This window comes from Amblyomma americanum, chromosome 10 (assembly GCF_052857255.1).
Source record: "Amblyomma americanum isolate KBUSLIRL-KWMA chromosome 10, ASM5285725v1, whole genome shotgun sequence".
NCBI lineage: Eukaryota > Metazoa > Arthropoda > Arachnida > Ixodida > Ixodidae > Amblyomma > Amblyomma americanum.
The window spans coordinates 112,135,351-112,159,712 of NC_135506.1; the positions used below are offsets into that span (position 1 = coordinate 112,135,351).

The 24,362-nt window shown below is 49.9% G+C and overlaps 1 protein-coding gene across 2 annotated transcripts in view; it reads left to right on the plus strand.

The window, feature by feature from the left end:
• The window catches only part of LOC144106674 (uncharacterized), a 100,551-nt gene that overhangs the window by 46,620 nt on the left and 29,569 nt on the right, over positions 1-24,362 (plus strand). Inside the window, exons 14-20 of one of the 2 annotated variants that reach the window (XM_077639516.1) lie at positions 462-799; positions 3,197-3,464; positions 4,045-4,242; positions 12,346-12,487; positions 16,961-17,190; positions 21,052-21,468; positions 21,863-22,069. In XM_077639516.1, the coding sequence (XP_077495642.1) occupies positions 462-799; positions 3,197-3,464; positions 4,045-4,242; positions 12,346-12,487; positions 16,961-17,190; positions 21,052-21,468; positions 21,863-22,069 (1,800 nt within the window). The remainder of the gene's footprint in view (positions 1-461; positions 800-3,196; positions 3,465-4,044; positions 4,243-12,345; positions 12,488-16,960; positions 17,191-21,051; positions 21,469-21,862; positions 22,070-24,362) is intronic. The other variant, XM_077639517.1, reaches the window with a different exon arrangement.

Sequence of the window (24,362 nt, forward strand, 5' to 3'; positions counted from 1 at the left end):
ACATCGTTTGCAATGGACTGTCACCAGACCACAGGAGCCTGCAAACAGGTCCACCTCGACTCTCATGTGTAACAGCACTGTTCCTCCAAAGTGCTTTTTCTTTAATTTCTTGAAACGTGGGCAAAAAGCATCTCCACTTTCCAAGTCCACTTCAGGCACTTTACTCTGTTAATAACTCCCTAGTCATGCGGCTCAATTAGTAATATACTGTTAGGTGGTAAAACTTGCGTTTTTTACTCCAAATCGCATCCAATGAAGGTGCTGTGTTCAAAAACCTGGTTGGTGTGAATATTTTTTGCGGTCTCAATGACTTTGAATTAACGTGGTTTTACTGTATACATAGTGTTCTATGGACATGAAGTGAAATATTTTGTTACATTGAGGTTTAACACACGCTCCTTGAACAACAAAAACTGAGGGCCCTCTGAAATGGCGTCTCAGAACAGTGTGTGCCCACGCAGACCCGGGAGGAGCGCAAGATCGACGCCATCATGCGTGCCTTTGAGAAGATGGAGCGTACGGAGAAGCGGCGGCAGCAGGCACTCGAGCGCATGGCCCAGCATGGCAGCAGCAGCCAGCACGGGGGCCGGGGGTCCCTCTCCTCCGGCCCCCTGAAGACTGAAGGAGGCCCACACGAGGTGGGGCCCAGGGTGGAGCTGGACGAGCGCTCCAACGACGGCCCACTGGACACACCTATGGCTGCCACCATTTCCGCCCCTCCGGAGGCTGCTGAGCTGGGAGCACCGGAGGAGGAACACTACAGGTCCCTCCAGCAGCACCGGGCAGCCAGCCGGAAAGGGTTGGTATCTGGAACGGTTTCAAGTTTAGCTGTTTACGTTGGGCTTTGTGCATTTGAGCCTGGTGTGTGTCAGCACCATCTGATGCATGAAAACAAGGTGTAGGGTACCACCCTTTGCCAGTTGGAAGTTGCACTTTGTACACGTTAGATCTGCCTTTTGATTATCTTTATTGTGCAAATACTTATTCTCAAGGCATCACTTGTGTCTCTGATGTTTTCTTAGCTTGCATCGAGATCACATTACTGGTTTAAAGGTCTACAGTTATGATTTGTCAAACTCAGCTTTAAGCATTATAACAGTGTGCAGATTAAGCAGTTTTGCTTACCAAAACTACCAAATAGGCATAGGAAGCTGCAAGGATGATGAAAAAAAACTAGGGGTGTGCGAATATTCGAAATTTTGAATACGAATCGAATATGTTTGATATTCGATTCGCAATCGTATTCGAGAAATTGATTTTCGAGAATTTCCAAATATTCGGAATTTCGTGGGAGCCTCCTGGAGGGGCGTGTGGAGTTGTCACAATAGGGCAAGTGATCCTGTAAAAATCCCACCTATTGTGTGGTGCATTGTAACCTGCGCACCTCTTTAGGAGGCGTAACGTAACGGGAGGCGTGACAACTTTCGGAAGGCCCCTGTCGCTAGGTCAAAACAATATCCTGGCTGTGCAGTTTCGGTTTCTGAGCTTCGCCGCTGCCACGGGCAACTGCAACTCAGCCCGCGCATTCGCCGGTAGTCCAATCCCAGCTCCATGCGGTTTTCGGATGCCGACTGGCGCGTCGCAGGTGATTTATTTTTCCTTTTTAGAAACCGTCTCGCCAGTCCGTGAGGCCAGAGTGTGTTCCTCCGCCCCTTGCTAGCAATTAGTGTTGTTCTTCCAGCACTCCAAAACGGGCGGCTCGTCACTGGCGTACAGGGGTTCAACGCGATGGAGCCTTACTGCATCTGCACATTTTGGGCAGGTTTTCTTTTTTTCCGGGGGGGATTTTATAAATCGAGGCCTTCGCATGATCCAGGCATTTCTTCCGGTCCCTTGAACTCCGAATGAATGAGATTTTACTAGTCATCATGTTATTCTTGATTGCCAGTCTTGTCATTTTATGGATTTTGTTTTGCATGACCTCATTATGGTTTGGATACTGTTATGCTGTCTAATCAAGTAGTATGCATTTCTGTGCACATAATGTTTTTTTTATACGGTATTGAGGCAGTCTAGTTTTGTTTATTTTAGTTGCAAAGACCATACACTATTTTGAAAAAATTAAGGGCAACAGCATTTACTTGTTTATCATTTCCTGATTTTTTTTGTACTGAATAGATATTCGATATTCGGAGCCATTTTTTCTTCATATTCGTATTCGATTCGTATTTGGAAATTTCAATATTCGCACACCTCTAAAAAAAGAACCCAAGCTACTAAGAGTTCTCAGGCCACTTTTCAGTTGCCATGGGCCAGGTCCTCTCTCAAGCATACATTAGAATCTCGACATGATTAGAACTGCAAATTTTGGTGTAATGCTAGTTTGTAAAAATGATATTGTAATATTTTCTTCCCGCTCTTCTTGGCCATGAGTGTAGTACTACCATATAATCTCATGTAAAGGCTGCTCTGGACTAGATAATTGAGAGAAAAAAATAGTTATGTTTCTTTTTAATTCTTGTATGGGCCGCTACTTAAAATTTCATACGTGGATTTTTTAAATAAGTGTGGCCCTTATACGAGTTGTCTGGTAAATGAAGTAAGAAGTCTACAATCATGTGATCAAAGTGGCTGGTCAATGGGCACTCTCAATGGGTGGTGGTTGTGGGATGGCTGTTGGTATTGCCTGGTTGTCTTGAAAGAGGCTGAAATGCCATGGTACCTTTTTTTTTTTAGTGCGCTAGCACTTACAGTGGCTACCCCGCATTTAGCTGTTGTGTGTTTGTCTCTATAACTATTTGTCTGAAACTGATTTTGTGGCCTGTCCACTGTGCCAGGCGGCAGCTGAGTTAATCGTGAGAGGCTGCTCGGGACCCAGCCCTAGCTACCCGAGTCCCACCACCTGCCATAGAAGGGCAATGGCACATAGCTCGAGCGCTGCACCACTGCGCGAGAATGTAGAGAATGACCAATTGTGGATATGTGTACTTTAAGAATCATTATTGCTCCCCGAACAACCACCATCTGTGAACACTGGATCTGAACCCTGGAACCAAAGGAAAACCTATTTGCTAGCGCACCTAATTCGTATTTGACCTAACTACGCATATCGACCATCTTTTTCTTTTAAGCCCCATTGTAGCCTTTGAGTTCAAAAGGAATAGCAACAGTGCATGTGTAGAATAGATTCTTGCGGGGCAAGGAGTGGAAAGTGGGTGGGTCAAGCGAAGACTGCTTTGTGTTTGGATGGATGCAGGAAACGACGCCGCAGCACCCTGTCTCGACGCCGCACGCGCAGCAACAGTGGTGGCCCCGAGCTGCTGCTGGCGGCTGCTGCCACAGTGGAGGCTGTGGTGGGCTGCCCCGAGGGCATCTCCTTCCCGCCCTCTTCCCCACCCTGCCCCTCCTACGAGGCACTGCCGTCCCCTCCTCCGCTGGGCGCCCTCTCTCCGGACTCCCCGTGCCAGCAGGAGGCGGCGGCTGCTGCCTGCCAGAGGGGCTATGCCCTGCCCAAGTCCAAGCGGGTCCGTGTTTCACTCCCCTCTCCTCGTTCAGTTTTGAGAGTTCTTCTTTGTGAGGCCATGCATCCCACATTTAATCACTGCAGAGTCAGCTGATGCTGACTCCGTTGTGGTCATGGACATTTCTCTTATGCCAGTCCATGTTTTATCGTCTTGAAACCTTTGCGTGGTTCTTTTTAACTCAGTGCCAGTGAATAGACATCGCAGGTACGTTATATCAAGGTCAACCGCCGCAACCCCTGGAGCTCTCAAGTATACAGGCTTCGTTGGAGGCGACGTTGGGGAGTTGAGAAACTTATATAATATTGAGGAATTCCCCGTGTGCAGGTTCGTTACATGCAGGTTTAGCTGCATTGTAACTGTCCACTTTGCTTTTTTTCAAAATTTTCCTTTATTTTTCTTAACATTTTTGAGTTACCGAGGGTTGGCTGTACTGCCGCTTGGAGGAGAAGCATGATCTGAAAATGGATTTGAGTGCAAGAAGGAATGGAGGGGTTTCGTTCTCGTTGGGGTCCAACAATCTGCGACATTCTGTGTGGACGCAGTGTAATGAGAACATGGCCCCTTCTTTTTCCTGGTGCAGTTCCTGATGCAGGGCTGGCTGCACGAGAAGGCCGAGCAGCAAGAGGGGGGCACTGCGGCCCCATCGTCGTCTCTGGGCGGGGAGTGCCCTGTGTATGTGCGGTGCACCCCCCGGGACGGGGGTGGCATCTCAGCTGCCCACCTGCGCCGCCACAGCTGCTCCAGTGCTGTGCCCAATACGGGTGGATCCGCCAAGAAGGTGAGGTTGCAAGGCGCACAGCTTTGGCTCGGACATCCTCCTGAACTAGCGACAAAAACTTGTCAGCAGTGGACCGGAAGAGTGACTGGACACTTAACAACCGCTGGTTATTATGACCTTTGTAGACAAGTTTTTTAGTTTTAGGACCTGTTTGTCAAATCTGCGTGTAATTTGCTCACCCCTTTCTTTTGGGGAGCTGCCGCTGTGCTCAGTGGTTATGCCTCTCGGCTGCTGACCCGAAAGACGAGGGTTCGATTCTGGCCATGGTGGCTGCATTTCGATGAAGGCAAAATAAAACGCTAGAGGCCCTTGTATGGTGCAATGTCAGTGCACATTATAAAACCAGAACCCCAGGTCGTTGAAATTTCCGGAGCCCTTCACTACAGTGTCTCTCATAGCCAGAGTTGCTTAGGGATGTTAAACCCCCATAAACAGAGATCTCCTTCTCGGCTGTTTTTTGGGGAAATGTATTTTTCTAAAATTCAATGTTTTTTTCGAGATTTTTGCAATTTGATCCCAGTGTTCCCCCTTAGCCAACTGGTTTGTACCATAGATCATCAAGTACAGTAAAAGCTCGTTAATTCGCATTTCAAAAGACCAGAAAAAATGTTCAAATTATCTGAAGGTTCGAATTAATGAATGACCATAAAAAGACTAACCAGCACCGTTTGCATCGCGGTAAATTTATTTTTTTTGAAACACTGGGCAATGGTTGCTTGCGTCGGTGACTGATTTGGTGGAGCTCCACCACTACTGATTGCACAGCTCACACGCGGAAGTGTCGCATATGACGACACTTGACTGCACAAACTGCAAATGACACATGACGAGCACGTAGTCTCGGCGCTCTGGAAGAAAGTAAGAACCATGTGGATGGAAATGCTCAGCGGCGCCGAAGCGGGAAGGAAGACAAAACTGAGAGCTGGGCTGGCGTGAAGCTCAAGAAAGCAAAACTGGAACTATGCAGTGTTGCCAGGTCTTGAGACGGAGTCGTCCATTCGTCATGATGCCTGCTGTTGCGTGCATGTCAGAGGTGCGCAAGCAACTTGAGGCTGTTTGGACGCTTGCTTGGCGCACTGATCATAGCTGGGCATGGCCTCCCATTGGGAGCCCATTCGAATTAACCAATGCCAGACACGTAGCATCCCAAATGTTGATTACCAATGCAAGACACGTAGTGTCCCAAATATTGAGCGTGCAATGCCATGAACTTGCATGGGTGTTGACTGGGACTGCATTGGTAGTTCGAATTATGAGTTTTTGATTAAATATGATTCGAATTAACAATATTTTACTATATTTCACTGCTTCATTTTGTGAACCTAGTGAAATTTAAATTATTGTACACGTCTGAGGAGGGTATTGTTTAAGGGGAGACGCGGGTCTTGGAGCAGTCAAAAATGGTAAAAAAAAAAAATCGATTTTGAGCAAAACTCATTTTCGGAACGTTCGACCCTTCGAGCACCTATTCTCAAATTATTAACGCTAAATTTGGTCAGGAAATGCGATAAAATATGCTTTCAAAATACCACGGCAGCTATGAAATGCCCCCAAAAAGGCGAAATTTGTTCCAACTTTCCGCGCGCGCCACGGACGCTGTAGTTGGCCGATCAACGCCATCTTGGGCTTGGTTTGAAGCTGTTTTCTTTGGTTACAATTCACGATATGCGTTGCTCAAGCATAACGACTGCCCTGGCCAGTTTTACGAAGACCGTTTCCGGGTCGCTGACTGGCTCGCACAAGCGCGCCGTTCCGCACCTGCCATTGGCTGGCGTGACCGGCGCGTCATTTTCTTCCTTTCTCTTTTGCGTTCACCAGCGTCGCTGCCGCTTCGTGCGCGTCTGCTTTTGCGCTTGTTTCTTCTCGACGCGTCGTGTTTCTGGTTTGTGCTGGGAGTTTTTCCATGCGATCAAGGTGACGGGAGACAGTCGACTTAAACCGTGCATGCAACGAGCTTTTGGAAGCCTTAAGAAACTGGTGTAGAACAAAAAGCCGAAGGCGTCGGCCACAAGCGCGCCGTCGGGACCTTCGTTAGAGCCGGTACCGGACTCGCTGGATCTGCCGGGAACTACAACCACGCTACTTGCTGACGACACCGCGGGACCAAGTTCCAGCATGAATTGCATCCCTGTTTACGGTGCAGCTCATGTTGATGCCGCATACTACTCTGCGGCGGAGCAGGTGCAGCTTGTTGAGCGATCTGCGCACACCAAGTCCGCTCTGTCAGAAAAGTCTGTGACCCAGCGCAAGTTTGAACTTCTTGGCGTCAGCACGGAGTGCCAGACCGGTCATGCTGGTACCAAGTTCGTGATTGTGGACATGACAGTTTTAAACAACGTTTTTTGCGCAAGCGAAGTGTGGAACCTGCGGCGCAGGAAGTCTGACCTTGAGCAAGGCAACAGACAAGGAGTATGGCTTAGCTGTAAAGCTCCAGCTCGTCTGCGGCAGCTGTAACTTCGAGAGGATGCAGTTTTCTTCCCCGCGAGTAAGTGGAACTGCCAACATAACTCCCTTTGAGGTCAACATGAGGGCCATGAAGGGAATACAGACGCGTGACTGCCCTTGCAGACTTTTGCGCCTGTATGAACCTGTCATACCGAGGTCTGCACCACCGGACCTTTCAGGGGCACCCGACAATTTCTGTGAAAGCCTGCGAGAGCACAACGACCACAAGCGAAGCTGCCAGTGTGGCAGTCGTCAACGATCTCTATAGAGATTTCTTAAATCCAGTTGGGAACATTGACGTTATTTTTGATGGTTCGTGGATGACCTGAGGTCGTAGCTCTCAAATCAGTGTGGGCTGCATTGTTGAGCTGTACACTGGTCTTGTGATCAACCACATTGTTTGCTCGCACTTTTGTCTCGGATGTGCCTTGGGACCACATCCACAAGATGAAGGCAACAGTGACTGGCTCGCCACGCACGAGTGCCAGCGAAACATCGATTGTAACTCTGACCGCATGGAAGTGGAGGTTGCGCTGACCATGTTTCAGAGGTCTCTGGTCAAGTATGGTCTCCACTACACGACCGTCCTCTCTGATGGAGACAGCCGGACTTTTCATGCTTTGTCAGAAGCAAAAGTGTACGGATTCATAAAGATTGACAATAAGGAATGCATCAGCCACATTCATAAGCGAATGGCAACTGCTCTGTGGAACCTAGTTGATAGAAAGAAGGCTCATGGGGAATCTCTTGGTGGGAGAGGCAAGCTGACGCAGGAAAAGATCAAGAAGATCAACTACTATGGCTATTCCCTGAGGAGCAACAGTAATGACATTCCAGGCATGAAAAAGGCAGTGGAAGCTACACTCCTGCACATGACTTCTACAGATGATGTCCCGAACCACTGCAAGTGCCCTGAGGGTGCTGACTCTTGGTGCAAGTTCAACAGAGCCTTGGCCAATGGTGAACTTCCACCTCCACACAAGGGTGCCCTCCCGGCTTGTGTTGGGTCTGCTCTGGAGCCAGTGTTTGCAAGGCTCAGCGATGAGAACCTGTTGGCACGGTGCAGTGAAGGAAAAACTCAGAATGCGAGTGAGAGCCTACACTCTCTCATTTTGATGCGAGCTTCAAAGAATGGGAATGCTTCTTTGGAAAGTGTGAAGCAGGCTGCTGCTGAGGCTGTTGCCATCTACAACCAAGGAAGGAGGGCTACTAGTGAATCCATCACTGCAAGTCTGGGCTATGCTGGTGGCTGCCTTGTTCGCCGAAGCCTAGGAAAAGACTTCCTGCGTTTGCGCAAGGCTAAAGAGCACTAATACGAAAGAGAGAGACGGACAAGGCGGCACAAGACGGGAGCAACTGAAGATTACAGTCCTGGACTGCTATGAAGACGTTCTCCAGCAGCACAGGGCAGCGTGCTGCCCAACATCCAGGTGGTTCTTCTCAAAGACAGAGTAGGAGACATGTCGAGCGCTGCACTCAACGGTCCTTTTCAGGACCACCCAACTGCTTGCCATGGGGTGGCTCGGATCTCCTTGGCTCCGGACCGCTAGGTCTCTCAAAAAACTGTTTTCAGGATTCAGAATATTGTCTTTAGAGCTCAACACCCTAGCCCTGCACTCCATTGTCTCTAAAAAAATGTACCTACAGAATAGACCGCTTATAACGTAAGTTGTGGGAGTTCCGAATATCCGCGCTATAAGCGGTACCGCGTTATAACCAAAACATCGTGTTTTTAAGCTCTCAGGCATGCCAAACGGGCTACCTACCTTTAAAACACAATTTATTGCACATTTCACACATGCACACACACACAAAACAATTGCAACTGAGCATCAAGAGTGTTTGCATCGAAAGTGCATTACGAGCGGAAGAATGCGGTGATTTTCGTCTGGCGGTGTTTTTTAACTGCAGTTCGAACGATTTCGTCCTCAACAAGACTTAAATACTGAAGCGCTTTGTCGCTCAAACTGTTTTTTGCGCAGTACATTTTCACTTTGCTCAGGTATTCGAGAGCGTCCTTGCATGGCACATCTGGCATTGGGTCGACATCGTCCTCCCCGTCCGATTCATCATCGGTCGCAAGCTCCACGCCACTGCGCACCGCTGCGACAATCGCATCATCCGTGCTCGCTTCCTCGCAGACAACCAGCTCATTTTCATCAGCACTGACGTAGTCTTCGAAAGTGTCTGTTGCGGAAACGATGTTTCCCTCAACGAGGCCGGACCACACGTCGTCAGTGCTGACTGCCTCATCGACGACGTCGCTCTCCTCATCAGCTTCAACTTCGGCATTACGTACGAAGCCAGCCTTCCGAAAGCACTTGCTTACTGTTTGAGCTTTCACTTGCCACCACGAAGCAACAATCATGTCAATTGCACCCCTTAAATGCACCTTAAGGGGCTGCTGCTGCTGCATGTTCAGCAGAACTCTCTCACAAATTCTTTTCTTGTAGAGTGCCTTAACAGTGGCGATGACGCCCTGGTCAAGGGGCTGACTTTTGGCGGTAGTATTCGCTGGCAAAAATTTCAAATTGACAGCAGTCAACCTGGGCTGGATGTTATGAGCTGTGCAGTTATCAAGGATGAGCACAACCCGCCGCTTCTCTGCCACCATATCCTCATCAAATTTGCAAAGCCAGCTCGTAAAAAGCTCTTGCGTCATCCACGCTTGCTTGTTCGCTTTATACGTTACTGGCAGGTACTCACGCTTTTTGAAACAACGCGGCCTCGCCGATTTGCCAACGACGAACAGGCGACGCTTATCGGTGCCGTCCATATTAGCGCAAAACAAAACAGTCACACGCTCCTTTGAAGACTTGCGGCCCGAGCAGGGTTAGCCTTTCAGCGCGAGAGTACGGTTGGGCAGCAGGTTATAAAATAAGCCTGCTTCGTCGGCATTATAAATGTCTCTGTCCGTATACGTCGAGAGAATGGTTCCTAAATTTAAGCGGAGCCAGACTGCGATGGTCTCGTCGTTCACCTCTCCGCTTTCACCGCACACAGCTTTGCAGCTGATGCCATGGCGGTCCTTGAAGCGCTGTATCCATCCGTTAAGGGGGTTGAAGTCATTGTGGCCTAAAAGAGCACCCAGGCACCTAGCTTTTTGCTGGAGCATCGGGCCACTTACCGGTATGCTCTGAGCCCTAACTTCTTTAAACCATCTGAAGAGCGCTGCGTCCATGTCCTCGTACTTCGATGCACGAATTCTCTTCCGCGACAGCGAACTAGAATCTTGCCGCAGTTGCTGCCGCACCTTGTCCCGATTTTTAAAGATCGTCGACACAGTTGTGTCCGATATGCCGTACTTTGCAGCCACCGCTGCCTTCTTCAGCCCGCTCTCAATGTCCTTGATAACGCATTCCTTCGTTTCAAGCGGTAATGCTTTCCGCTTCTTCACGACGCTTGAAGACGCCGACGACATGGCAACAGAAGCAGAGAGCACGACAAGCACGCACTGAACGCAACAAAGAAACTGTTGGAAAAAAAAAAAACGACAGCAGCGCGACTGCTTCTACCCCGCACTCTGTTCAGCGCACGCCCGGATTGGGCGCTGCCAGCATGACGTACGCGCCTCCCCTTCCTTCGGACTCTTCGAGGCCGCCGGGTCCGCCTGCTCTTCTCCCTCTCTCTCGCTCTTCTCTTTTCGTCGCGCGCGTCCCGCGGTGTGTCTGCCGCGCGGGCTGCACCCTTCGCCTGCCAAAAACCGCGCTTTAACCGGTATTCTGGTTTTCGCGCCCGCGTATTAAGCGGTCTGCCTATATATTGAGTTCTATGGCAGGAATACCGGTGGTCAGAAAAACCCGCGTTATAACCGGTTCCGCTCTAAAAGCGGTTACGCTATAAGTGGTCTCCACTGTATAGCTTCATCAGAAATCATTTTTTTTACATCTTCATCACACTTACACGTTCGACATTTTTTTATTAATGTTTCCTTGGATGGAATAAGACACTTTTTGTTTTGCTTTGTAGGGAAACAGATAGGGAACATCTAAATAAAATCCGTTGTTGAAGATTCCTCCGAAAATTTTCTGTAGTCAGCGTCAAAACCTTAAATGCGATTTTCTCAGCTTCATGTTTTTTGCCAACGTCACTAGCCTTACGGAACTCTTCATTATGTTTTTGTGGTGCAATTTTAATTAATTTTACAGCGTTGAATTTAGAAAGAATTGAACTGTGGAGCTATGCTATCTTTATGTGGCTAACTTGAACATATCAAATTTTGTGAACAATAATACCAGCTAGTTATATTCCAGAATTGTGATGCATCGACATAATCGAACATTTTTATATCATTATGTACCTTAATAACAATATAAATAGCATATCTCCGCATGGCAGGTCTTTGGCTACTGCTACATTTCAATCGGAACCAAAAAATGTTGAGGGGAAAGTGTCTTAATACCCGTAAGGAATTACCTATATCCTAGCTGCATATCCTATCTGTAATGCTACTGCTTTATCGCAGAGGACTGGCACTCGAATGAAGGGTGCTACAATCCAGCCTTGCGTGTTGGCGCCTCACGTACTGCGTGTGCATGCGCATGATGATATGCGCTAGAAAATTCTTTTTATCTCTTTAATGAGCCAAACGTGAGGAGATCCATGCATACGGCTCTTCTCAAATATTTCAAGCATTTGTGGCAGAATGCCTGAGCATCAAGCTGTACGACAGTTGGTGACTGCAGAATCAGCACTCGCCTAGATCGGCTGCCGTAAGTGACAACTGTGTGGCCACATACAGTAGTTGCGCTCGCAGAGATGCATCGAGCAGTGTGCTCGTGAAGGCTTTTAGTAAAGAACATGTTTCAAGCAATTAGACGTTTCTCGAACCATATCCGCCTTTCCATTGCGCAGAACGCAATGAAGACCATACGCTCTTGTATCGTGCTCATCTAACACCTCGCCAAACACGTTCAGCACATGCATGTGCAGGTCTGAGCGTGTACACAGAGCTGGAATCTACAGCTGCTCTGATGCAAGGCCTCGTACACTATCGCAATATCAGCCGGGCGCACAAAATTAACAGCCGAATTATTTTGTGAATCAGAACTATATGCGATTGTAATATGAAGCGAGTATTTGTGCTTGCGAGGTGGTGAGGCGATCAAACTGCGATCACACACACATGTACCCAAAAGAAACAGATAGACAGCGAGAACTATCGCAAAAGGCGCCATTGCAGGTGACACAGACGATACGCACCGTGGTCTAGTCGAAACAAGTGCCTGCATCGCGCAAAGCGTGGCGTTATGAGCCACGGTCCTTCTAGTCCATATATAAATGGCCGCGTGCGCTTCCCGCTACCATACCACCCCTGCTAGTTGCCGAGCGCTGCCAGCACAAAATCGTCCTGGCGAGTCTGGCTGTCCCAGCCAGAGAAAAAAAAACGAACGGGGCAGCCACTGGAAGTGCGCGGAGCAGCCCGAGAAAATCGAGTGCCTGACTCTGCGTTCTGGCAGCCAGAGGTGGATTATCGAAGAGGCCCACTAGTGGCCACAGGCGCCGTACGGTGTGCTTATTTTGTGTTGCTAAGTGTGAGGATTGTGGCTGCAGACGATTGGTATTGTAGTGCTCTCGAATCTGTTCTGTTTCCTGTCGTGCACTGTTGAGGCATGGTGTGGTGCCAGTAGAAGCTGAGCCCTGTGCCATCTGTTCCAGCGCTGGCTGCGGCAGGCCATGTTCGAGTCGAGCGAGGAGGCACCGGACGAGGGCCTTCTCGAGTCCTCTGAGCTACCTGCGAGCCCCATGCTGGTGGGCACCGAGGACAGCTGCCACTCCATCTCGCCCCCACCTGGCGCAGGTGGGTGCCTGTGCTGAAACACGTGCATGGGGTGTGGCCTAGCTCCAACCTCTTTCCTGACCACTCTCTCCTCGTTCGCTAGAGTAACTGTATACAGTAGAATCTCGGTGATATGAACCCAACTGATAATTCGTAAATTCCCCCGCCGAAATGCATTGTGTACAGTGGGCCAAAATTTGGATGTTCCGAACACTTTTCCGCGTCGCGCCGGGTGATATGAACTTTGGCACCGCGACCGTTGAGCCGCCACCGGCACAGCGTGCGCCAGTGCCGGTTTGGAATTCCGTGGCAGCAGGGAGGCTGACGAGGCAAGTGAAGCTTTCTCTCCCTATCTAGTTTTTCAGGGTGGCCTCTTCGCATTCTTATTTTTACTTTGTTATTGCCCGAGGCTAGCGCCGCTGCTTATTGGTTCGTTCGCCCTGCGAACCAGCCAACCCCACCGATCGGGCGCAATTTGTCCTCTCCACATTTCTCGCGGCCCTGCATGCCCGTTCCGCCGGTTTTTCCGCTACAGCCAGCGTGCAGATCGTCGCACCAGCAGCAGCTCCCACTTCTTTGTTCCCTCGTGCGCAACGACTGCGGAAGTGCAGCGTGTTGCTTGCGTGTGTCGTTTTACGAGCATTGATAGCGTCAGCCCAAAAGGTACTGCAATCAGTACGATGTCGCGAAAGTGGAAGGCGCTGTCCTTGAAGGACAAACTGGATATTTTAAAGAAGTTGGACAAAGAGCCCAAGAAAAGGTGCATTGACATGGCCAAGGAATTAGGCCTGCCAATTTCCACGCTGTCTACGATTGTCGGTCAGCGCGACCGAATTATGCAGACTGTGCAGCACTTTGGCGTAAACTCCAAAGAAGCGAAGACTGCTCACCGTGTAAAGTTAGAAGAAGTTCTCCTAACATGGTTTGAAGAGGTCACCGCGGCCGGCGTCAATGTTGACGGAAAAGCTCTTCGTGAGAAGGCTGCGGGCGTCGCACTCACGCTTGGAATTGACAATTTTCAGGCCTCTGGTGGCTGGATTCACCGATATAAGGCAAGGCATGACCTCTGCTACAAAACCGTTTGCGGCGAAGGGAAAAAGGTTGACGCCTCCGTCGTTGAAGTTTGGGTGGCAACCACGCTGCAGTCTTTTATTGCGGGATACGGCGCTCACGATGTTTTTAACATTGACGAGGCAGGGCTGTTTCACAATCTTCAGCCGGAAAAGAGTCTCTGCTTCAAGGGCGAAGCCTGCCAGGGCGGACAAAAAAAGTAAGCAGCGTGTGACGGTTTTGTTTTGCTGCAACGCTGATGGGTCAAAAAAATGAAACTGACCGTCATTGGAAAATGCGAAAAGCCCCGATTCTTCAATTGATCTGGTCGGTTGCCCTGCACATATAGAGCCAATAAAAAGGTGTGGATGGCGTCGGCTATGTTCGTGGAGTTAGTCACATACTTGGACCATAGGATGTCATGCAAGAGCAGAAAGATTGTTTTGCTGCTGGACCAGTGTGTGGTGCATCCAATGCACATGACTCTACAGAGCATCAAAGTGGTATTCCTGCCTACTAGTCATTTGCAGCCACTGGATGCTGGCATTTATCATAAACGTAAAGCACCACTTCAAGGGTTTGTTGGTGCGCCGCCTCCTTGCGAAGATTGACCGTAAGGGCGCAAATGTGCAGATTAGTCTTTTGGACGCTATGCATTTTATTGCGGTGGCCGGGGAGCGCCTCTCCCCTGCAACCATCGCGAACTGTTTCGCAAAGTGTTGGAGTTATACATCCACAGTGGCCACCACCTCGCAAGTGCCAGATCCATTTACTGTTGATGTCTGGAATTAGCTTGGCATTGACTGGAGTGCCGACGATTTCGTCACCGCTGAGGACGATCTCGTCACCTGTGGTCTGCTCACAGTGGAAGACATCGCGGAGGATGTATCGTCGCAGCCTAGGATTTCGACCAGTGATTAAGAAGACGAGTGCCAAAAGGGTGTTGACCAACCGCCGTCGGCAGCCGAAACTATGCGCGCTCTCGATATTCTGCGGCGTGCTGTGACATCCGAGACTGTGCGTGAGAACACTGCAGCCCAGTTCTTCAGCTTCTAAAATTCTCTGCTGGCCAACCTCACAGAGAAGACGACCAAGAAGGACATACGTGACTTCTTTCCATGTATATAAATGTTTTTTTTTTGTGCGTGTCTCATCGTTACGGGTGATACGAATATTTTCACCTCCCCTTGAGATTCATATCCCTGAGATTCTACTGTAAGTAATTACCTAGGGTTGCACGATTGTTTTCCCTGTGCCGTTCGACCCTCTATTGGCCAAACGTGATCACGTGGTTGAAAGGCCGCCCTGCACCAGTGACTGCAGCTCGCAAGCATGAAGTCCGAGCTGTCTGCAAAACCGTTGCAAGCAGTCGTGCGCTCCATCTCATCCTTATGCGTACATGACTACTCAAATTCTGATCCTGCAACGAATGTCAGCTGTGTTATTGAAAGTGCAAACTGTCTTCGGCAGCCATTTTTGTTGAAACCTAAAAAGGTGCTGGCATGTGTGGACGTGAAAAAATAAAGAAGGAAATTGGCCACTTACCGTATTTACACGATTGTAAGTCGATTCGAATGGAAGTCGACCCCCCAAATCGCATTTCCGAAAAATAAAAAAAACTTCCGAGGTTGTTTAACCTTGGCCTTGAATAGTTGAATGCGATAGCGTCATCCAGCAGGCGCCGTTCATTGCCAGCCGCTATCGGCTGCTGCGCGGGCGTGCCCATGGGCACATTCCAAAACGAAAATGTATTGGACTACTCGTCCACACTTGCGCCATCGTCCTCGCTAGCGCTGCTGTCGTGAGCGCTGCTGCAGTCCCACAGCACATCATTCTAACGTTGTCGTCCAGCGAAATTCCGCACTTTGCAAACAGCCACATCACTATATCGCATAAAACAGCTGAAAATTTTCTTCACTGCAGTTGCCACACCTGTATCACCCATTGCGAACGTCGAACTTGCGGCCCGGCTCGCAGCTGTTTGTTTCTTCGGCTTAAAAAATGGTAGCCATCTTGAATGTAGCCGTGAACGAGCGCCGGTCGCTTGCCAGACCTGGAGCACTAATTATGACTGACGAAGCACTAATTAAGAACTTGTGAAACGCGGCCGGCAGTAGTCAAATGCGCCAGAGCCAAAGAGAAACTACGCGTGAGCGGCGTCGGCTCTTCTGTCAGCTACCAACACTCCCCGGCACCGCTGCCGTTCCGAATGGAAGTGCCACCATGATTGGAACAGCAGCCCTTCCATCAACTATCAACGCTCCCTTGAGCGTCGAGCGCGCATTTGAAAGTAGAAAGAAAACTTGTTGGACGCTTGAGCTTTCCGTAGAACGCTATTGCGTTATCGGGCCGCCGCCGCTTATCAGCAACCACGGTCAGCAGCCACGGGTGGGGTGCCGTTTGCTGCTTACTGATAGCCGCCATCGGCCGCTGGCCGCACGCATGTGGAGTGGGGATGCCAGTTCTGCGCGTTGACATAAAAGCTGCTCAAGGCCAACACCAAGAGCGATGTGACGGAGCCATGCAGCAAAAGTGCAACCACGCTGTAGCATGCCTGATATCTCGTTTGTCTCGCCTTTACTTATAGTGCGATGTTTTCGTTTCGATTGTAAGCCGACCCCTCCACTTTGGATTTTCAAATTTTAAAAAATTGGTCGACTTACAATCGTGTAAATATGGTACTCAGAAAAATTTCTTTCACTCGGAACCTCGCTCTGAAAATAGTTCGTTGGGGAAGGGAAACGATTGCACTACCTTATATGGTTTGGTGATGGGGAATCGGAAACACTTGGTTGTGGTGGAAATTTCGCTGTCGCGGCATTCATTGTAGCGGTTGTTTGACTGTAGTTTGTCTTCTGAACAGCAGCGATTTTTAAACGGGCTCCGAAAACGTGGGAATTGTCAAAAGTTGTAATGTGAGAATGGGCTAGCGCAGTGTGTGCTCCCATAGGTCTCATCCCTCCACTGGGGCACCTCTTTCGTCTTTCAATTCCACCTTCCTTCCTTTCCTTATGGTTTGGGTGTCCTCCGAGATGTGCGCCACTTCGTTTCCTAGAAAACCAATTTTAAATTTTGTCTCAATTCTGCTGCATCTGCGGTTGATTTTTTTCTACGACCAAAACAGCAGTGAGTTGAGGATGCTGCCTTCCTCATTGTGAAATCTCGAACAATTTTGGTCCCATATTGAAGTGAATAAAAATACAGGATAATGATGATGCTGCTGTTATTGTGTGAATCTTGCACGTACACGTTGCGTTTTGCTCAGAACAACACACCGGATGTCAGATGTATGGCTTTATTTTGTCATGCCGTTGTTTCAATGCCCACTCCTAACAGGGTCCTGGCTAGGACTGTTGTTATGAATAAATAAATCAGTTGAAAACGAGCCTGGAACATCGGCATGCTGTGGTACGCTGTGTCACTCAGCAGAGCTCCTTTATGCAGACCTGGTGACACCTTTGAAGAAGCGGCGACTGATGCGCGAGTCCCGGGGCTCCCTGGACTCTGCAGGGGCTCTGTCCCCAGCAACTGGGGAGGCAGCCGCCACACTGCTCTCCTTCCAGACGCCGCTGCTGCTGCTAGCCTCCCAGGCCCAGCAGCTGGCTCCCCTGGGGCAAGAGGAGGGCCCTCCCACCACCACCACTGCAGAGGAGGAGGAGCAGGCACAACCACAGGTATGGATGGCCCTGTTCAAGGGTTGGACTCAATGTTGTCCAGCTCAGTATCATCATATGATGGTTCCATCTGCACTCATTGACCTAGTCAAAGGTGATTGAAAGTACATTTTGAGCCGATAGGGATTCCTCATTCACAATTGAATGGGCACATGGCAGACCTGTATAAATTTCATCATCTCTGACGTGGCAACACTGACAGCAGTTCGTTACCAGGTACAGCCCGATCTCCTGTGCATGTCTGCCAACTTTTCCGAATTCTCCTTGAAATGTATGAATTTGGACCCGTTCTACGATTTTACAAATCTTGCCTCATATTTTGCAGAAAATAAGTTTTGTTCGTGAAAACCATTAGAAATTTTATTAAAACCACACCGTTGTCGGTGGTACCTTGCACTGGCACAAGGAAGGAATATGTACAACCTGCAGCACCTGCAACTTTGTACAGTAAAACGTTTATTCCTCCTCCTCATCACCCGCTAATTCGGGTAATCCGAACTGCCGGGAGCTTGTATTCGGATGCCCTGGGGCTGGCGTCGGTTAATTTGGATGGGCTTCCGAAGTGTGATGCTGTGTCAAGGGATGACCTGCTCGACAACTGGTGGTCCAGATATTCTTCCCCAGGCCTGCACTGCATGTTGCATTGTTTCTGGAGCCCCTCTGAAGTGCATGCAACGCTAGGTGTTTTGGCGATGGGCAGACCCCCGGTGATGGACCAAAAGAGTCTGGTTGTGTATTTTTTGTTTTCAGAGCTTTGCTGCCAGCCCGGAGCGATGGCAGCCATCGGATGCGCTTATCAGTCAGCCAGCTGAGCAGCACGTCATTTAGAACAATGATTGTGTTGTTGTGGACCTTCTTTTTTGTTTGTCAAAGGCGTGTTGTCGCTCATGCAAGGCTCTGGCACCAATGCGCGCTTTCCTCGATGTCATCCTCATGATACCTCTGTTCTTCCAGTGCGCTGAAACTTTGCACTCGTCGTGCTGTTAGCCATCTGTGCATTGAAGCCTCCTCATGTGCAATGCCCCGTTTGAGGAAACTCCAGTGCTATTGTGTTACACATTGAAAGAAGCGACGCAACGCGTCACTTGCGCAACAGTGCGTCAGCTTATATTTGATAACACACTTTGACATGCAGCAGAGAATCCACAGTAACGTGTGGAAGTTGGCCTACCCTTTCTGCCAACTTTTTGAAACTCGCTCTCGTGCGTGTAGCGTGTACGTCACGCAGCTAACTGGTCACTTGGCTACCATGGCTGCGGCCAGTGGCCCCCCCACCAGGGAATTCCCGCGGCATGCCTGCAGCTGGTGACGGGGCCGAGTGTGTGGGGCCCTGCGGTGAGCATGACCTTTCAGCGTGCAAACACTGATAAAAGAGGAGAGGGTGTGAAGGCACTGAAATGCAACTTTGACTACAGATAACTCGGCTTCAACAAACACATTAATAAAACTCTTTTACAGTAGAAGCTCGTTAATTCCGGGACTGCGAAAAATTGTCGAATTAACCGAATGTCGAAATATCGAATGAACCACAAAAAACATGAAATTTGCCCCAGCATGACATACCTTTATTTGGCAAAGAAGTTTGTTATCGTCGTCTGCTTTTTCGGGCGAATTTGAGCGGCTACAATAGCTCTAACAGCTGCCAGATGCTCCGCGGCACGCGAACCATCCGGAATTTGTTCACAGAAGTCTTCCAGCACAGACAAGGCTTCTGCGGCTTCTTTCACCGTGCGCTTCGGCGTTTGGGGCAGGTGCTCACAATCGTCATCTTCCGACGAATCGTCGTCGTCGGCGCCTGTCACTTCTTGGATGATTTCGTCCTCGGTCAGCTGACCGGCAATGGCGACACCATCATCGATGGACACGTAATCCGCGAGCCGCACGGCAGGAGGCAAAACGCTGTCGAAACAGCTGTCGTCTTCTGTGGTTGCGTCAGCTGCTTCTGTCGGCAGTTCCCCCACACCGCAGTTCGGTTGCACAAAACCACTGTGCCGAAAGCAGTTCGCAATAACTGCTGTAGGCGTGTTGGCCCATTCGTGCGCCAGAATGTTCAAAGCGCTGAGGAGCGTAAAGTTGTACTTCTTCCCAGCTTCCATACAGAGAAGCATGCGCTGCAATACATGGTTTCTGTACTTGCATTTTATATGCTGGATTATGCCTTGGTCCATGGGCTGAAGGGCTGCGGTTGTATTCGGCGGGAGGAACACAAGCTCAATCCATTCCAGGCCCGACACCTTGCAGTGAGCACTGCAATTGTCCACAACCATGAGGACCTTTCGTTTCTCAGCTCGAAAACGCCGATCCATTTGATGAAGCCAGGACTGAAATATGCTGGACGTCATCCAAGCGTTCCTGTTGGCTTGGTATTCAACCGGAAGGCGCCACGCGTTCTTGAAGCACCTCGGCTACTGAGCCTTTCCGATCACTAGGAGAGGCAGACGCTCTGTTCCCGTCATGTTGGCGGCAAGTAGCACAGTGACCCTTTCTTTGCTTCTTTTCCCTGCTGTGCAGGGGTCACCTTTAAAGGTGATCGTCTTATTCGGGAGTGCTTTAAAGGAAAGCGCTGTTTCGTCGGCGTTAAATATATTCGGAGCGTCGTACGCAGCTAGGTGTTCACGAAGCCCGGTGATCCGCCACTCCTCGATCCTGTCTTCGTCCACGGATGCTCTTTCGCCACACACACTCTTAAAAGTCAGATTGTGACGGCTTCTGAAGCAAGCAAGCCAACCTTCAGAAGCTTTGAACTCTTCAAGGTTCATTTTTGTGGCGAACCTTTCAGCCTGGGCACAAATTAATGGCCCACTCACAGGGAGGTTGGCCTCACTTGCGTTTCTAATCCATCGCATTACGGCTTCTTCGAGTTCCGGGTGGGCCGCAGTCCGCAGTCGTTTCCTTTTGTCACCGTAGGCTTCACTGTCAAACGCCTCCATAATGCTGTTTTCATTCTTCACGTAAGTGGCCAAGGTGGTTCTTTTAACATCATACTTGACCATCACGTCAGAGCGTGAAACACCATCCTTCAGCACCTTCAATATTTCCACTTTCGTGGCTAGGTCCTTCGCCTGGTTGTACTTTGGCCGCTTTGCCGGTGTCGCCATCGGAGCAGGACGCGATGGCGAGGCGCGCAGGCACGGTGCGCTACGCACTCGAAAACAGCACAGTAAACACGCTGGCAAAGCACGCAATATCCAGAAAAGGCGTGTTAGGGTTCAATAACCGCGATCGTAGCAGCAAGAAACACGGGGCAACGACGACACACGCCAAAACGAGACTTGCTGAAGATAGGGTTAACACGACGACTGAGCACGACTGCAAGAGGCAACGAAGCACAAAGAAAGACACCGGGCGCTTCGGCCACTGCTAACCTTGCTTCCCTCGCCCTCTCTCGCACTGCTGATGACGATGACCGTACGGATGGCCTACGCTACATTCTTTTTTTCCAACTTTACAGTAGCGCAGCTCTTGGCGGGCCGTGGAACTAGGTCGAATTAACCGATGGGCGGTAAAATTTGTCCGAATTAACGAGAGTTTTGCCCCATAGACTCCTATATATAATTGTAGGGACCATGTGTGCAGGTCGAATTATCCGATTGTCCGAATTAACGGGGGTCGAATTAACGAGCTTTCACTGTATTTTGGGAAGATTATTAAGCGGCTAACATCCTGGGCATTCTGCAGCGTTATTGAGCCCACCTTCTTCAGAACCCCTTTATGTAACCTAGAGAACTGAGTCCACACTTGAGTCGTTACTTGATGTCATTGGCATTGGCTCAAGTGAGTGGTCATTTTGCTCGCCTGTGGAGAGTTTGGCCATTGTGCTTGTGCCTTTGCGGATGTGGACCTGCGCAACTGCAATTGCAGGCCGTGCAGCAAGAGTTCCAGCCTGTGGACGTGGCGCCGGAGCCACCACCAGTGGCAGACGAAACAAGCAACGTGAGCGGTGTGGGAGGTGGCAGCCCATCCCTCATGGATGACCCACCCACCCCGCTGGACGACGAGGAGTCCGTTGACTGGGAAGACGGTCCTCCGGCTTCACCGCCCGCTGCCCTGGGTCCCCGGCTGCTGCCACCATTGACGAGCGGCCAGCCCTCGCCCCTGGAGCTGGCTGGCAGGCTTGCCCTGGCCCTGGAAGGGCGGCCGCCATGTACGGTGCCCCGCCTACCTGAGCCCCTGCCAGGCCCCCAGCCGGACGAAGACGAGCCAGCTGCAGAGGAGCAACGGGAGGCCGTCGAACCGAACCAAATCCATCGCGAACCTGCTGCGGCATTCCCAAAACCGGTGGGTGCAATGCATTGGTGGAATATGTGCAGCATTGTAGGGTGCGGTGCGCCTCGCCTCGTCTGTGTCTGCAGTGTCGCCTTGTAGCTTTGTAGTGTCGCCTTGTAGCTTGTAGCCTCCAATAAGGTACAGCCACTTGGAAATTTTTGCTCATGAAAGCACACCACAATGATCTTAACATGTTTGGAATGCTGTTAAGGTAACTCCATTGGAATTCAGACTTTTCAGTTTGAAGTAGAGGTGGATCTGCACATCCCTTGCGTTCCTCTTTGGGCATAGAGTGACATGAGCGTGCAAGTGGGCAGCGGGAGCCCTGTAGCTGTTGAACCGACATAAGCGCCCACACTGGAAGCTCCCCTCCGGTGCAAACGCTCAGAACACAATGCTGTTCCAGCTGCGGCACCCGGCAGCTGAGCCCGTGCCCGAAAGCCGGCCATCGAGATCAGGGGCAACCGGTGATGCGGACGCGGAAGCACGGCCGGAACCACCCTGGGGTCGCCCCGAGGGTCCGGACGCGTCGGACTCTTCGTCCTCCACGGCGTCGGGGGCGGCTCCCCTCTCTCCCGGTGTGGCCATGAGGGGCAGCATACAAAAGCGCAAGGTGGGGGCCTGCCTCTCGCGCGGGTGAACCTGGTTGGTGGCGATCCTTAGATTAGCTGCGCTGGGCAGCATTTGCGGAGAGGAGAGAAAAAGGGAGAAGACCACTCGTCCGCAAACGTGCCAAGTTCCTCTTAACGTTCAAAGAGAGCGTTTGGTAAAGAATGTGGAAAAATTAAGCACTTAATTTACTCTCGCTGAAGATGCACGGAGCAAGCTTAGTGCAGCACCACTCAGTGAGCGCAGCCAAGAAGAATGGATCTGGTGCATTGGGAAGCTGGCTTCACCTGCGTTTGAATGGTGCGGGCAACCAGTGAGCACTACACTGAACCAAGAGACGTATGGGCTGCTCCAAAAGCAGTACTGCCACATTTACAAGCGTCCTTTACTGCTGGGCCATTCTTATTTCTAGGGGCGTGAAATACTACCATACAGAATCATGGAAAGGTTCTTAAAAAGATACGGAGAAAAATTCCCTCAACCCTCCTCCAATCCAAAGCATCAGAGATTTTGAAAAGTGTAGCAGAGGAATGCAGTACACAGGCACACAATAAAGCTTCCATTTCATGGCTGCCATCGGTTGGCACAAATCCTGAAGAGATTTGTTTCTAGTGCTCGCGGAATTTCTTTCGACATTTGCATTACCCTTAGTGCAGAAGAAACATCACAACGCATCTAGTTTGCTGACTACAGTGGTGAAAGCAGTCAGGTTTTGTTCCTAGTTTGTATTTTCAGGTGCTCTTCACCCCCTTACATCTGTGCACTGTGGAAAAGATCTTCAGATCTCATGCCTGCATTAACAGCTAGTTTGTATGTTAGCTCATCGTTGTTTTTGGATGTTTCAGCCTTTTGCACCCTTACTCCTCCGTTTTATGCATGCAGTCAAATCACGATGTAACGAATCACGTGGGACCACCAGAAATCGTTCATTATTTGAACTACTGTTGTAATGAAAAATGCAGTTATAAACCAGGGGTCAAACCTAGGAATGCAAATGATCTACCTTGGCAGCAGACAAGTGTGTAGACAAGCAAACTCCCAAATTAATATGTTGCACTCGCTTCAAAGCTTCTTTATTTGAAGAAATCAGTTATTTTCTTCTGATGCGTGCAGCACACACGGCCGATTAGGAATGCCTCTACACCTTCCACTTTGCGGAATACCTTATCAGGTGTGTCATTGCACCGTGCGATGAAAGGGCGGACTTTGTTCATGTGCACTGAAACGGCAGCTTGATGTGACCTCCTCCTCTTCAGTGTTCGATGACCCACATTAGTATTCCTTCGGGTCGTCATCGTCACTGGAAACGTCTCGAACGCCATTAATGATCTCCTCTGTTGTCAAGTCAGCCGAGGTTAGTGCTGCGCTGTCGCTCTCCACGTAGTCGTCAAACGAAGAGAGAGCAGGCAGCAGTTCTGCAACCTTGGACTACGGGTCTCCCAGGTTGTTTTCAATCACCTCTAGGTCGTCTTCAAAGCGTCTGCACAGACGCTTTGAGGAGCCCTGCCTTTCACCAGCAGTTGCTAATGGTAGCCGCCTTCAAGTTGCACCAAGCTCCTCTGAGCATTTCCGCTGCATGACGAATACTTAATGCAGTCAACTGCTTTAGGCGGAGGTTGATAAGCAACCGCTGCACAAGACGCTTACGAAACTCTGCCTTCACACCGTTTATGATGCCTTGGTCTAGCGGTTGCAGCAAAGACATGTTGTTTGGCAGCAGAAACTGCAGGCAAACGTGCGTCAAGCGAACATTCACAATGTGAGCTGAGCAGTTGTCAACAACCAAAAGAATTCTTCGGTCATACTTCCTCATTTGGTTGTCGCGTATGATCAGCCACTTGGAAAACAATTGTCTCGTCATCCACACACTCTTGCTCACACGGTAGTAGTACGCTGCCGTCATCACGTTCTTCATGCATGCAGCGAGGCTTCGCGGACTTGCCTATGACGAGTGGCTTAATTTTTTTCGTGCCTGTTGCATTGCAACAAAGCAGAACAGTCACACGAAGATCTTCCCTCCTTTGCACTGCTGTCCTTTGAAGTGCGTCGTCCGATCTGGCACCAGCCAATAAAAACATGCGGTCTCGTCCGCGTTGAAATTACAGTAAAACCTCGTTAATTCGAACTCGAGGGGGACCGGAAAATTGTTCGAATTAAGCGGAGTTTGAATTAACGAGCGGGTGCTAAAAAATGCGGCCATCACGCCCGGCAGCACGGGCCGAAGCTAAAACAGGCATATCTGAGATCGTTATCTCTTACTACGCGCTATTACACATTTGTGGCGGGCGATTGCGCGA